Raw genomic sequence first — 14,511 nt, 5'->3', positions numbered from 1 at the left:
GTCTTAAATGTGAGATTATAACTAGTGTCTTTTACAGCAACCCAAATTATTTTACTTCTTCTTCTAAAAGCTGCTCCCCCCCCCCCCCGCTCTACAAAAGATTTAAAACCTTACACTTTATTGCGTCGGAACGTGAGGTTTGATTAAAAGGGCAATTGAAAACTATCTCACGGTCATTTCAATTTCGGTGATTATCAATTCTAACGAAAGAAAAGATGATCAAACCACATTGTCTTCAGCTTCTATCCGCAACAGATAAATATTAAAGCCTGTCTGATCCCGCAGATAAGTCTTTACTAATGGCAGCACCTTTTGGTCCTAATTTAAAACCCACAAGTCTTCTGTAAAACAACGCGGCTTCCTGTGCTTTCTGAAAAGAAACATCAAGATCTAACTCATTTGATTGCTGCAGATAATGATGTGGTTGCCAGATAAGAGGTGCCACACTCAGGGACATTGACTGGACTAATAAAGGGGGGAATTCGTGCTTAATTCTGGAGATAAACCCGCAAGACTCTCGGGCGCTGCTCTCCATTAGCCCGCAACTCGACTTTTCCACTCCCAGCCCGGGAATTCATGCAAATCAGCCTGCTAACCCCGGGGCAATACGAACCGCTTTCGCGCCATTCGCTCAGGACCGTGCAGCCACGTAAAAAGAACGTCCTAGAGCCCCCAAAGCGCTGCTTTTCTAAGACGGACTTTAGGGTATTCCAAGACTGCGACTTGAGGCTACAATATTTTGGGGGTCGCTTTTTTCCCCGGTGCGGAGAGGGTCTCGCGCCGGGGCAGGAGGTTACCACAGCTTGCAGGACCTGCGCCCCAACGCGGGAAAGCCGGCCAGAGCCCCGCCCCTCCGGGCCCGGGTCTGCGCGCCCCGCCTGCTGCAGCTCCGGCTTCTTCGGCTCTGCGGGACCGCGGCTCGCGGTGCTTCGCTCTCCAGTCCCAGAGCGCCGGCCTGGGCGCCAGCCGCCAGCATGGACGCTCGGCGCGTGCGGGTGAGCGCTAGGCTGCTGAATCCGAGGGGCGGGTGCGGTGGGTGCTGGGCGCGGGCCAAGTCTTTCTAACTCCGCGGACCGAGTGCTCCTTATCCACCGGTGGCGGTCCTGGGCGGCGCCCCTGTAGGCAAGCCCCAGATTTTATGCATTTCGCGTAATTCGGAGCCCGGGGCTGACCCCGCTGGGCTTGCGCCCCAGGCGCGCTGGCGGTCGGAGATTTGAGCGGTTTTCAGGTGGGTTGGCACTCCCAGGGAACCCGAAGCCACGTGCGCCTGAAGTGCACGTGTGCTCTGGGCCGGACAGCGGCTGGAGCTGGCTGGTTCCCCATTGTGTCTGCCGGCCGGAGCCCGGGTGTAGGGGAGCGCCGCCTGCCCTGCTCCCTGGGGGCTTTGCCCTGCAGCCTTGCAGCCCTTTCCAGCGTCCAGCTTGCGGGCGGGTGCGTGGCTCGCTGCGGCAACACCTAGCGCACTGGGACGGGGGTGGGGGGCGCTTTGGAAGCGCTCCCGGCGGGATTTTGCGCCTGCCACACCAGCGTCGGCTTTCTAACCGCTGAGGATCGGTGGGCTTGAAGTTTAAAGGTCTCGCAAAATGGTCTCTTTAGGACTTGGGTGCGCCCATGGAGGGTAGGCATCTCTAGTTCTGGGCGGCGATGAAGGGCATTTGAAGGACCCGGTGGTCCAAACTGTTCGCAGACCGTTTGCTCGTTTCCCACTCCTCCACCCACCAGCCTTACTCGCAGCTGCAGGACGTTGCCCTGAATGGAACGTTACATTTTGCTCTAACGGAAACTGAAACGTAGGGTCTACTACAGGAGATGTTAGAAGATGGGGGTTGGGTGGAAAGGAAGAGTGTGACCTGCTTAAAATAAATAAAGAGTGACACACGTGGGGAGGCTGTGGTTCCAGTGGGGGGGGTGGGGGCGTGCTGGGGGCGTGGCTTCAGAGAAATAGCGCTTGGGTGTAACCCGGCATTGGCTTTTAGGTTGGAGAAAGCCGTGTGTAACAGGACTTGGAATCTGACGTGCCTGGGCTCCAGTTTGGGGCATCCTGTTAGGAGTAGGCCACTTAACCCCTCACGCCTCAGCTTCCCCGTTTGTTAGGTGGGAATAATGATAGCACCTTTCTTGCAAGGAATTAAACGTAATGTGAAAACATGCTTAGTGCCTGGCACGAATAAAACACCTGCTTAGTGGTATTAGTTATTACCTTCCTGCCAGAGAAGTTAATCTCAACCATGACCATTTGCCTTTTCCTACGTCTTTTCCTCTAAAACATGCATTTGCCTGCTAACTAACTCTTGGCATGTGCTAAGGTATTAAAGCCCAGCTATGTTTTCCTGTCAACTTCCAGTAGACTGCCTCCCTTGAGGCTGTCCTGGGCCTCTGACTGCTTGTAGGTAGATTGATGAGAAAATTGCTCCAGTTGTGCAAGGATCCTTGATGTCCTGGGAGATTACAGAATTGGATTCTCCTTCCAGGTGTGTCATCTCGGGCACTCTGTTACACCTCCCTGGATCCTTGAATTTCCTCACCTGGAAAATGGGGTGCTTGTGAGAGCCCTTTTAATAGGTGATAGCATTACCTACGTCACATTTTTCTGCCTTTCTAAAAGGACAAAAGACATGATCATTTTATTTGCAAGAGATTGAAATCAAGTGCATAGTGTTAAGTGTAGGAGGAAGGTCGAGTATGTGCTTTCCACCTGACACCTCACATCTTGGCTTTATTTTGTGGAGCCCATAGCAGAGCATGTCTTTCAAAGTTTTCAGTATGAGGAGTCATTTCTATTGTGTGACTGTATTTAAGAAAATTAAAACACAGGAACTAAAAACACATAGGTCTCATTAAATGTTAAGAAATGCCAGAAATTGCTGTCTTTATCTTGAGATAGATGCTAATTGCATTTTCTGATGAGCAAAGCCAGGCTGTTTGGTGCTTATGAACAAGTAACCTAGGAGTAATTTGTGACTTACAGAACGACTTCTAAAAACTTAAAAGAGTGGTATAGCAAGGAGACTAAAGAAAGAGCTGAATGTCATGCCGGGCTGGTAGAATGCTGAGGTGGAATCAGGCATTCTACCTGGGTTTAGAGTGCTATTTGACCTTTAACTTGCCTCCTTGTATGTTTGTTCACTTGATTTGTAAGGACCTTTGCTGAAATCACTATACCCCTCTTGGTTAGAGCAGAACCAGCTTGAAAGCCTGCCATCTTGAAGTAGAGGTGCTAGCCAGTTTTTGTAGTTTGGGAAATTAGCATCACAGTACACAGCCCAAAGCTTATATAAAAAGACCTCATTAGCTTGATTTTTGGCTGAGGGAGAGAAATCACTCTACCATTTTGTACTTTTGAAATTTCCTTTTGGAAGTCCAATCTAATCTTCTTAATAGGCAGGTTTTAGGAGGTTGGTATTAAACCCCTTGGGAACTCCATATCACACATTCTGCTTGGTGGGAAGAGAGGTGGGCAGTGAGGTAGTTCTATAGATGTTTAATTGAATTGATGTCCTTAAGGACATCAATTAACAATAATTCCTTCAAAGGGGTCCCCTTTTAAGATTTTACCAGGTTTTGAAAATATTTTTATAGCATTTGCAAATCCTCCTTTTACTATGTAGGGTATAAGAAATGGATATATCTACTCTGTTGTTTGAACTACTATACTCAAAAATGATGTCTTCAGTTAGTGTAGTAAGCGCCTGACTTAATAGCATTGCCATTTTCACTTGCAGCAAAAGGATCACGGAGTAAAGAAGAATGTAAAGAAATTTAGATATGTGAAGTTGATTTCCATGGAAACATCATCATCCTCTGATGACAGTTGTGACAGCTTTGCTTCTGATAATTTTGCAAACACGGTAAGTGCTGCCTGAGAATAAACAGAATTGAGTCTGCAGTGCCCACAGTGCCCCAAATGCTTTGTGCGTGATTAAAACCGCTTGCTTTTTGCCTGCATTTCTATACAGCCGCTGGAAAATACAGTATGCATTGTAATTTCATTTCACTTTTTGCTGTGGTTCTAGGTAGTAATTGTTGGAGGTAGATTAGCTACTTATTCTATCTTTTTGAAATGTCGCCTAACCTAACATGCCTGATGATTTGCCATAACAACTCAGAAATCATTTGTAAACCTCTGAACCATTTTTCTTTGTAACAAAAGCTGTTCTCTTGTAGTGCACTTGTAAATGTGATTTGCTCTCTGCACGGTTTATGGAAAATTGGTTCTTGAAAAAGGGGAAAAAATGCACAACCACATTTATTTATTTATTTTACAGAAACCTAAATTCAGGTCAGATATCAGTGAAGAACTGGCAAATGTTTTTTATGAGGACTCTGATAATGAATCTTTCTGCGGCTTTTCAGAAAGTGAGGTGCAAGATGTATTAGACCATTGCGGATTTTTACAGAAATCAAGGCCAGATGTCACTAAAGAACTGGCCAGTATTTTTCATGCCGACTCTGACGATGAATCATTTTGCGGTTTCTCAGAGAGTGAGATACAGGATGGAATGGTGAGTTTGAGAACCCATGTCAAGAAGTACGGTACATTTACAGGCATGACATACTTGGTTAAAAATTTTTTTTTTCTCATAATTTTCATTTTAGTCATGCCAGAAGATTTTGTTGACCTTTTTAAAATTTTAAGAGTTGTTTTCTTCTTTATGTCCTACAATGGTTTTTACTAATGTAGTCCTACTTGTAAAGCTTGAACATTTTGTAGGTTCTGAAAGTCTTGGGAACTGGGAAGATAAAATTGGCCAAACTCCAGATTTCTGTTGCCACAGAAATCTAGCCTGATTGACGGGAATCCCACATGTCCTCAAGATTAGCTATATTCCTGTTTTAAGTTCCAGTGCCCAGCCCAGTATTGGCTCAGCCTGGAGCAGGCCTTTGGTAAATGCTGGTTCCTGTGGTGGACCTAGACCTCATTCAGAAAAACTTGTGATGACTCATTTTCAGGAGTTCAAGTGCACGGAATAACAGGGTCCTTCTTGCTTTCACCTGTGCTCCTTGGCTGCCTTTTCTTGTGCACGCTGCTTTACCTTTAACCTCTGCTGTTCTGCTCAGGCCACTGCTGCTGCTGCTGCATCTTGGTCCCGCTCTCCCTGAGCATACTATTTAGTTCTGCAGACTCTGGTTAGCGGGACTGTCTCAACAAAGGAAGCAGTGTGTCAACTTAACAGTCACTGTATGCTCTTCAGCTTACTGGTCTGATGGGGAGCCAGTCCCAGGGACCACAACGATGCTGCCATAAGTGGGAGCATCTGGCCAAGGAGTGTTTATCACCATCTGACTTGGTGGTAATGTAGCATTGCCTGTCTAAAAAGGGATGGTGGTCCAAAGCAGTGCAGACTGGAGTCCTTGCAGGGGCTGATCTGTACGTCTGCATGTGACCTAAACATTGTTTAGGTCTTACATCCCACTAGCCTGAGTCATTTCTGGGCACTATTTCCATTCTTTGTAGATGCTGTTTGTTTCAATTAATAAGATACCAATCGATTCAAAGTCTTAAGAACCCATAAAAGTTTTGTCATTTTTTCATCATCAGGCACACTAAAAGTACATGAAGAATACTAGAAATTGTGCAGGTTTTAGACATGTTTGAATGTTTAAAAAAAATCCAGTGGCTATTCCATTTCTGGGATTTTATGGGTGATCTATTTTCTTTTCTCAATCAATTTTTTTTTCAGCCATCACCACGATCAATTTAGAATATTTTCATCAGCTCCCCAGAAAACCCTTTCCCCCATCAGCATTCACTTCTCATCCTTTCCCAGTACCCTCAGTCAACAATGGACAACCACCAGTCTGTCTGCTACCATGATAGATTTTCTATTCTGGACACTTCATAGGAATGAAACCATATACTATGCAGTCTTCTGTAACTGACTTCTTTGACTTCATGGGAGATTTCCAAGGTTCTTCCATGTTGTGGCAGGTGCTAGTACCTCATATCTTTTTATTGCTAAATAATAGTTCGTGAATGTACGAAATTTTATTTATCGTCTTCATCAATTGATGGGTTTTGGGGTTGTTTGCACCTTTTGGCTATTGTGAAAAAGCACTGCTATGAACACACAGAAGTTTTTGTGTGGACATAATACTCTCGGAGTATATGTACGAATGAGTCCCGTGGTAACTCTGGCCTTTTAACGAACTGACAGGCTGTCTTCAGCTGCACCTTGTACATTCCTACCAGCAGTGTATGCGGTTCCAGGTTCTCTACATCCTTGCCATACTTGCTATTGATTCAGCTCCACTAGTGGGTAATGAAGCAGTATCTTGTGATTCTGATTCACTTTTCCCTGATGGCTAATTTTACTATATTTTTAATGATGGAATCCCACTTGACTTTGGGAATCTCAAACACTTTTAAGTTTTAAATTTATAGTAAGTAGATTAGAGAGGTACCTCAAATAGTCAAATTCATAGAGACAGAAAGTAGAATGGTGGTTGCCAGAGGTTGGGGGGAGTGGGGAGTTAGTGTTGAATGGGTGCAGAGTTTTGGGAAGATGAAAAAGTCCTGGAGATCGATGGTGGTGATGGTTGTGCAACAGTGCAAATGCCCTTCATGCTACTGAACTGCCAGTTACAAATGGTTAAAATGGTGAATTTCATGTTAGGCTTATTTGCTGCAAATTTTCTAAAGAGTAGATTAGAGCACTGAGGCACCTTTAACATATTTAATGCCAAGCACTGAAACCATGTTTGTGGGAGAACCATGCTTGTTTTTATAGGCATTTTTTTTTTTAATGAAAGATCTATTTTTGAATTAAAAAGGGAGCTGGGATTTTCACATTAACAAAAGAAACAAACAAACAAAACAGACTCAGAACCACTGACCTAAGGGCTATGAAGATGGCTTATAAAGACGTGTCTCAGATAGGCTAAAGGAGTTAAATTACCCTGATTATTGTATTTATTATAATTCCTGATTTGTTGCCCAGAGCTGTCAGTTAAACTTGACTATTAAAGTATTCCATTAAAATTTATTTGCTGTCAGTGTCTTTTGTTCAGAAGGGATTTTGTAGTCAGTGGTGCAGCCTGTCCGACAATCAACAAGTCGATAATGACTGACTGCACTGTTCCTGATTCACTAGAGACTGCAGCCAGACCACACTGGCTATAGGACCCGCAGCCAGTGCCGAAGGTCTGGACCCCTCCGGGTGGCCATGAAGTTCCCAACTCAAAACACCAGGGGAGCCACCAACAAAAGAGCAGTGCCCTCCAAGCCCCCTGAGAATTCTGTGACTGATTCCAGTTCTGATTCAGAAGATGAAAATGGAATGAATTTTTTGGAGAAAAGAGCTTTAAATATAAAGCAAAACAAAGCAATGGTAGGTATCCGACTTTGTGCTAACACTAACCCTTCCCACCCTTTCTGTAAGCTGCTCATTGCTCATACCTATGTTCTAAGAATTATTTTCAGTGTAACTGTGAAGTCTTCACAATGTGTGCTTTAAAATGTGCTTCTTTTCCTAAATTAATTTCTCTTTTAATCTATCAAAAGTCTTGGTAGATGTGTAAGTGAAATCAGAAACTTAAGACATGCTACTATAATTTCCAGAAGTTGCTTTTTTCTTTAGCAGTTATTCTAAACTAATAATTTCTGTTGAATTTCCTCTCTTTTTAGCTTGCAAAACTAATGTCAGAATTAGAAAGCTTCCCTGGCTCATTCCCTGGAAGGCGTTCCCTCCCACGCCCCAGTACAGTAAGTATAAATCCTTGTTTATATTACAGTATTTTGGACAGGTCTAAGATAGATTTTTTAATTTTATTTTAAGATTCTATGTATTTACTAGAGAGAGAGAGAGCGAACACTGAGCAGGAGGAGGGGTAGAGGGAGAGTGAGAAGCTGACTCCCTGCTGAGCAGGGAGCCCAAGGCCCAGGCTCCATCCTAGGACCCCAGCTGAAGGCAACCACTTAACCACCTGAGCCACCTAGGCACCCCTAGATTTATTATTTTCAAATCCAGTTTCCTTATTTTGTGTAGTCCTCCAGACAAAGAAGTAGAGAAAACTTAACAGATCTCTGGGACCTCTTCTGTGCAAGCTAGGGCCGGTGTGGCCTCTCCAAGCCATGCTTTTGCAGAGCTTAATCTTTTAAACTTTTTAACTTTAATCTTTTAAACTTTTTAAACTCTTTTTTAGAGTTTAACTCTTTTTTTTGTCTGGCTATTTCTCTCCTTCCCAACTGGGACTAAGCCCCTCAAGGGCAGGGAGTAAAGACTGATTTTTTTTTTTTTTTTTCTGTATCCCGCATTAGGATATTCCTTCTACATGGTAGATAAGTAATAATAGAGGTTTTTAATAACTGAGCATGAGAGATAAAAAAGGAAAAGACAATTTTTTAAACACGTCATGGCCTAATCTATGTGATTATCTTCTGAGGAATTTAGCTAGTACAACTAAGGGGAGATTGATGTGTCTGCTGTGGTACAACAGGGAAGAGTTCCTTTCCCCACCTCTCCCTGAGGAGAAGGAAAGAGGCAAGCAAGGAACGGAAGAAGGAAAACCATACATATATTTCTCTCTTGTGCCATGTAGAAATATTGAGTATGTTTCAGGGCTCAAGAGATATTGTAGAAAGGTTTTTTTTGTTTTGTTTTTTTGGGGGTTTTTTTGGAAAATGAGATCTGTTCTTAAGTGGAGGAATAAAAGGATCATCTCTCAGTCTGAGAGGAATGGCTTGGTGTTGGCAGAATTACAACAGCTGTATCATTTCGGGGCTCACTTTCCGTGCATTATGGAAAGGACAGAGGATTAGTAAATGGAGCTCTCGTTTTACTTAAATAAAAATGTTTTTACGGAGAAGGTGCCACTTCTCTTCATTCTGGATTAAATGGGTTGCATCACATGTGTTTTACTTAGCAGTCAAAGACACCGCGCAGGCGTACATTCCCAGGTGTTGCTTCCAGGAGAAACCCTGAACGAAGAGCTCGTCCTCTTACCAGATCAAGGTCCCGGATCCTTGGGTCCCTTAGTGCTCTACCCACAGAGGAGGAAGAGGAAGAGGAGGAGGATAAGTACATGCTGGTGAGGAAGAGGAAAACCATGGACAGCTACATGGATGTGAGTTTTCCACATTTTATGCTTGCTCTTCTGTTGGCCCAGTATCCAACACACAACACAAGGACCCACACAGCCTCAAAACCAGATGACCTGTTATAAACCTTCTCAAATCATTCAGAATTGTTAATGTCCTATAACTTATTTGTATATTATTAGTGGGTGAGAAGATCAAAGCTTGCTTGCTTTTTTTTTTTTTTAAGATTTTAATTTTAAGTACTCTCTGCATCCAACATTGGCCTCAAATTTATAACCCCAAGATCAAGAGTCACATGCTCTACCAACTGAGCCACCCAGGCGCCGCACCCCCTGCAACTTTGATTTCAAGATTTTATTTTTAAGTGGCCAAAGCTTTTCTTCAGCTTCTCTTTCCATGGTGTCCCATTATCTTTAGTAAACTTAACAACTTGCTCCTTCTCCATAAGCTCTCAGAAAGATTTCTAGGTTGAATTCTTTGTGAAGAAATTACAAATCCTGTATCTGGGATTCAGAGCTGGGAAGAGCCAGTAAGGGCACCATTCCGTGATTTTTGTCATGCAGGAAGAGGACATGCCCAGAAGTCGTCGTGCCGGATCCATGACCCTTCCGCATATAATTCGCCCCGTGGAAGAAATCACAGAGGAAGAGCTGGAGAACATCTGCAACAACTCTCGGGAGAAGATCTATAACCGTTCCTTGGTACAAAGCTCTATACGTTTCATCTGTGAACATGAACATCTGTGAGAGAAAAGATAGCTTCTATCCTTAGAGTGTTGCTAATGTTAAAGGTCTTAGCATATGGGATACTATTCCTGTGTGTTTTTTCACATAAGGAGAGTTTTTTTAGCATCCTTGGGATACACATCTCTTAGTCTGCAGGAGTAGTATTTGCTTAATAAGCCTTTGGTAGCATTTGATCTTTTAATTTAGAAATGGATTCAATATCTATTTACTGTGTATGTGTCTACATACACAAGTGCTAGGATATCATGGTGTGCTAAAAATAAAGATTTGGGTATGTTTTTTTGCAAAAGATATTTTCTTGCAGAAAACTAATTTTGATAATATTAACTGCTGCATCTGCCGACTGAATGAAATCACCATACTTGATTTATTTTTCCTGCCGTTGGCATGCCCATGTGTATATAATTTGACATAGGATTGAAGGACTAATTGTCAAGACCCCATCTACAAAGAAGGATATTCTTTATGCCATTTTTCTATACAGAAAGCGGTGTTCTGTTCTTTTTTCCCATCTTCTTTCCCTATTTGTAGGGATCCACTTGTCATCAATGCCGCCAAAAAACTATTGATACCAAAACAAACTGCAGAAACCCAGAGTGCTGGGGTGTTCGAGGCCAATTCTGTGGTCCCTGCCTTCGAAACCGCTACGGTGAAGAGGTCAAGGATGCTCTGCTGGATCCAGTAGGTGCCCCGAAGGGTGGTCCTGTGGGCTTGAAGGTCAGCCATGAGTAGAAAGGGCCAAAAAGGTTAACAGGGAAAGGATGGAGCCCTTATTGTTGTGGGGTGCACGTTTCAGGGGAGGCTGATGAATTCATAGTGTTAGTGCTGGATAAGTATGAGGTCCCCCACCCCCCTCGGAGTGCATGGTTGGGACCCGGCCATTCAAGGGAAATTGACTCTACCCCTGCTAGTTGCTGTGTAACCTCTGCTGGATTTCCTAAGAAGTATCAGGAGGACTAATGGAAATTAATCCTATTAAGCTTTTCACTGTTACTTTAAAAAAAAAATTTTTTTTTTAATGCAATTGATGGTGCCTCTCTTAGAGTTTAAATAAGAATGAGTAAGTAAGGGGAGGAAAGTAAGACTGGATTTAACTGTGCGTTTTCACAATTCTTCAGAACTGGCACTGCCCGCCTTGCCGCAGGATCTGCAACTGCAGTTTCTGCCGGCAGCGAGACGGGCGGTGTGCGACCGGGGTCCTCGTGTATCTAGCCAAATACCATGGCTTTGGGAATGTGCACGCTTACTTGAAAAGGTAAACGGCCGGCTTTTCTCTCTTCCCCACCGAAATCGTACATTCATGTGTGTGTCTTACTTAATAAAAAGATGTAAGAAGTGAGAGCAGTGGTTGTCTCCAGGTGGTGAGGACTGCAGGTTTTGACCGGACAGGGGCATACTGGGAGTCTTCGAATGTTGGAAATGTTTTCTGTCTTCCTCTGGGTGGTGGTGACGTGTGCGTGAAAATGCCCATTGTATGCTTCAGATGTGTGCACTTCACTGTATATACTGTAGCTCAAGGAAAACATTTTGAAAACTGAATTTGGCTTTTCAAAGAAATTTCTTCGGTTGAAAACCATATCCTGACCTGTTCCTTCTCTCTTTCAGTCTGAAACAGGAATTCGAAATGCAAGCATAGCATTTGGAAGATCCACTCTCCGCCTTTTACTGCGCCGATCTTCCTAAAGTTACTGGTTTAGTCACGTGATTGCAACCTGCGAGTTAAGAATTTTGATGATCAGTTTTATAGGAAATGCAAATCAAGTTAATCTCATTAGACCCACGTGTCTCTGAGCATCACTGAGGTATATCGCTAGCTATACTTCGCCCTTCTGCAGTTCCTCCTTTGCTTCCCCCCAACACACCCCATACCATCCCCCTTTCTTTCCAGTGGTTCTCTCCCACCATTTTGTTTCCGAATTCTCTTTAAATGGCAATTATAGGAAAGCATGTTTGATTTAATTGGCATCAAAATAGCCCTGGAATCCACCCATAAAACCAAGCACTTAGAAACACAGTAGTAATGTTAGCTAACTACATCTATTGAATTCCAGAGAACAGCCCTCTAACTTGTTTACGAGAAAGCAGTATAATTTTAGATTTAGCGTTCACACTAGTTGATGTTTTTTTAACGGAATCAAGGCACACAAGTCTTAAAACCATGTGGAAAAATTGGGTAATTGTTGGAAAGTGGAGTACATTACTTTGGATGCCTCTCATGAGACTATTCCATGTTTTGCGCTTCTTGTACAAGTTGTCCTGGGTGAGACGTAGTTGCTGCTGCTTTCTTCCACTACAAGGTTAAGTGATGCATCTGGATCTCGCAGTTACCACCCCCAAGGTCCAAGGGCAGGGCTCTATTCAAAATCATTGTAGAAAAGACATCCCAGGGAGTTAGGAGAGTGAGGCTTCAGGAATAGGCTGGCTTGAATTCATGCTGTAAAACTTCAGCATAACAATAGTTTGCCAAGTTTATTTTGGTTATATGTAAGGTGTTTCAAAGTAATTCCTGATCGTTTTGCGTGGAAAATTAATAGTGATACAAGTCTACTACTCCTAGTCTTGGCAGTGTTTGCTTTCTTGAAGTTATAAACTAGGCACAGGGTTCATGTTCAGCTTCTAAGCACTTTTATAACAATGAGAAGTGCCTTTTTAGAACTGGGTGACTTTCCACAGTTAGTTAACTTGACATCTCTGCCCTTTTAGTTTTCTGGGCAGGTATCAAGAGTTGTGCCCCACCCCCCTCTCCTTTTGCATTAATCAAACCCTTTGGTAGAGGCGGAATCTTAAGTGTTTGTGTGTCCATTTTCTTTGCATGTGCAGCCTTTCGCTGTGTGGTTTCAGTGTTTGGTGCCTAATTGGACATTGAATCAATAAATGTAAATAGAGCTTTTGATTTGTAATGCTTTTATACAAAGTTTTTTTTATTTTGATAATAAAACATTCTATTCTAGCTTGTCTGCTTTTTTTTTATTCTTTAATACTCATTTTTACTGGATTGACTCCTATTTTTTTCCCTCGTATTTAAACAAAAGACCATTTCTACCTTTTGACATAAGTTTCTGGAGGTCAAGATCCAGCTCTTTTGAACAGGACCTAGCTTGGTGATACAACCAACCGTAGCTGTGATCAGAAAATCAGCTGAGACAGCTACATCCCAAGATAGAAAATAATAAAAGCTCATGAGGTTTTATAATACTGTTTTCCTTCACCATTTGCTAACCCAAAATCAAGCCAGGTATTGTGAAATCACAATACCTGGCTTGATTTTATCAACCATTTGAATATCTAAAGCATGCTGTACCTCGAGGCCTGTTCCAGGACTGAGAAAAGCAAAAGACAAAAAAGCATGGTCTAAAAGCTCTCATAATCCAGTTTAGACCAGAATTGGCAAACTATAGCCTGTGGGTCAGATCCTACCATAGCTGAATTCACATGGCACTTGTACCAAGTATTATATTTTTAGAAAGTTGTTAAAAAAAAAAAAAGCAAATGGCACTATGGCCCACAAAGCCTAAAATGTTGATGATCTGGCAATTCACTGTAGGTTTACGGACATATGCTCTAGGCTTATCTCAGAAATCCTGTTCACTCCCACATATTCGGGAAAGATGAAACTATATGAAGTTACACAAACTGGTGTTCTGGATAGATGCAGAAGGAACAGGTATGCTAATAAACTTGGGAATCTTTTTTTTTTTTTTTTAAGATTTTTTTATTTTTTATTTATTTGACAGAGAGAAATCACAAGTAGACGGAGAGGCAGGCAGAGAGAGAGGGAAGCAGGCTCCCCGCTGAGCAGAGAGCCCCGTGCGGGGCTCTATCCCAGGACCCTGAGATCATGACCTGAGCTGAAGGCAGCGGCTTAACCCACTGAGCCACCCAGGCGCCCCTAAACTTGGGAATCTTAACCCAAATTCTAATTCAACCCATTTTTAGGGAGGTAATTGGGAAGGTTAAATTTTGGGGAGTTTGGAAAATTGATGGCTGTTGGGAACATTTTTGGCGTTAACCATGGTTTGTTGTTGTTGTTTTTAAGATTTTATTATTTGAGGGAGAGCAGAAGAGGGCAGCAGGAGAAGCGGACTTTGTCTAGCAGGGAGCCCAGTATGGAACTTCATCCTGGGACTTCAGGATCATGATCTGAGCCAAAGGCAGTCACTTAACCAGTTGAGCCACCCAGGCCACCAGCATTACCATGTATTACTATGAAGTGGAACTAATGTGGTTCAAAAATAGTGACTTAGCAGCAGCTGATTCTGAGACACCCTTAAAGGGTTGGCCGACTAGTGGAGGAACTAAAAGTTCTGAGTAGGAATGAAGAGAGGAAAAGGCATTTTCTCAGCATCAGTATAGTACTGATGGACCCATGGGTTTTAATAAAGGCTCCCATCTTACAAAAAAAACCCATTAGTTGAGCAGTCAGCCGTGCCTCGAGGCCCCGAACTTGATCCCACACACCCCAGTGCAAGCTCCACACACCATCCTTAGGGTTGAAAGAACTTGAATTATTAGAGAAGTCTGTACTGGCTGAGCTGGTCACTTACAGGGGTTGAAGTGGAAGGAGTGCGTGCCTCCAATGCCAGGCCAGCCGAGCTTCACTGGCCTGTAGGTAATGGAGAACCTCCCCAGGTTGCAGCCACTCATCTCATACCCACCTGGCTGGGGGTCCTGCTGACCCCCACCTCGCCGAGCACCATCCCCGCGGGACAGGTGCGCCTTAGCTTCCTG

At 43.3% G+C, this 14,511-nt stretch overlaps 1 protein-coding gene across 3 annotated transcripts; it reads left to right on the top strand.

Moving 5' to 3' along the window:
• Positions 1–857: 857 nt before the first annotated feature.
• On the top strand, positions 858–12,733 carry CDCA7 (cell division cycle associated 7). 3 transcript variants are annotated; one of them, XM_045066759.1, is made up of 10 exons: positions 858–995; positions 3,723–3,848; positions 4,266–4,502; positions 7,092–7,328; positions 7,625–7,702; positions 8,866–9,063; positions 9,601–9,738; positions 10,315–10,464; positions 10,902–11,038; positions 11,389–12,733. In XM_045066759.1, the coding sequence occupies exons 1-10, from the start codon at positions 975–977 to the stop codon at positions 11,417–11,419; spliced, it is 1,353 nt and encodes a 450-aa protein (XP_044922694.1). In that variant the 5' UTR covers positions 858–974; the 3' UTR covers positions 11,420–12,733. The 3 variants fall into 3 exon arrangements, with proteins under 3 accessions (XP_044922694.1, XP_044922693.1, XP_044922695.1); XM_045066758.1 differs by having other exon boundaries at positions 8,863–9,063; XM_045066760.1 differs by lacking the exon at positions 4,266–4,502 and having other exon boundaries at positions 8,863–9,063.
• The last annotated feature ends 1,778 nt before the right edge of the window (positions 12,734–14,511 follow it).

Source organism: Mustela putorius, unplaced genomic scaffold, assembly GCF_011764305.1.
Source record: "Mustela putorius furo isolate JIRA1106 unplaced genomic scaffold, ASM1176430v1.1 tig00003869_pilon_pilon_pilon, whole genome shotgun sequence".
Taxonomy (NCBI): domain Eukaryota; kingdom Metazoa; phylum Chordata; class Mammalia; order Carnivora; family Mustelidae; genus Mustela; species Mustela putorius.
Note: the sequence above shows the minus strand (reverse complement) of the source record. Positions and strands in the feature narration are given on the sequence as shown.

What these genes read in the sequence shown, in the direction of transcription:
- CDCA7 (XM_045066758.1), top strand. Translation starts at nt 975, where the DNA reads ATGGACGCTCGGCGCGTGCGG. An exon ending in AGATCTATAACCGTTCCTTG is followed by an intron (nt 9,739 to 10,314) that starts GTACAAAGCTCT and finishes CCCTATTTGTAG; the next exon opens with GGATCCACTTGTCATCAATG. An exon ending in AGGATGCTCTGCTGGATCCA is followed by an intron (nt 10,465 to 10,901) that starts GTAGGTGCCCCG and finishes ACAATTCTTCAG; the next exon opens with AACTGGCACTGCCCGCCTTG.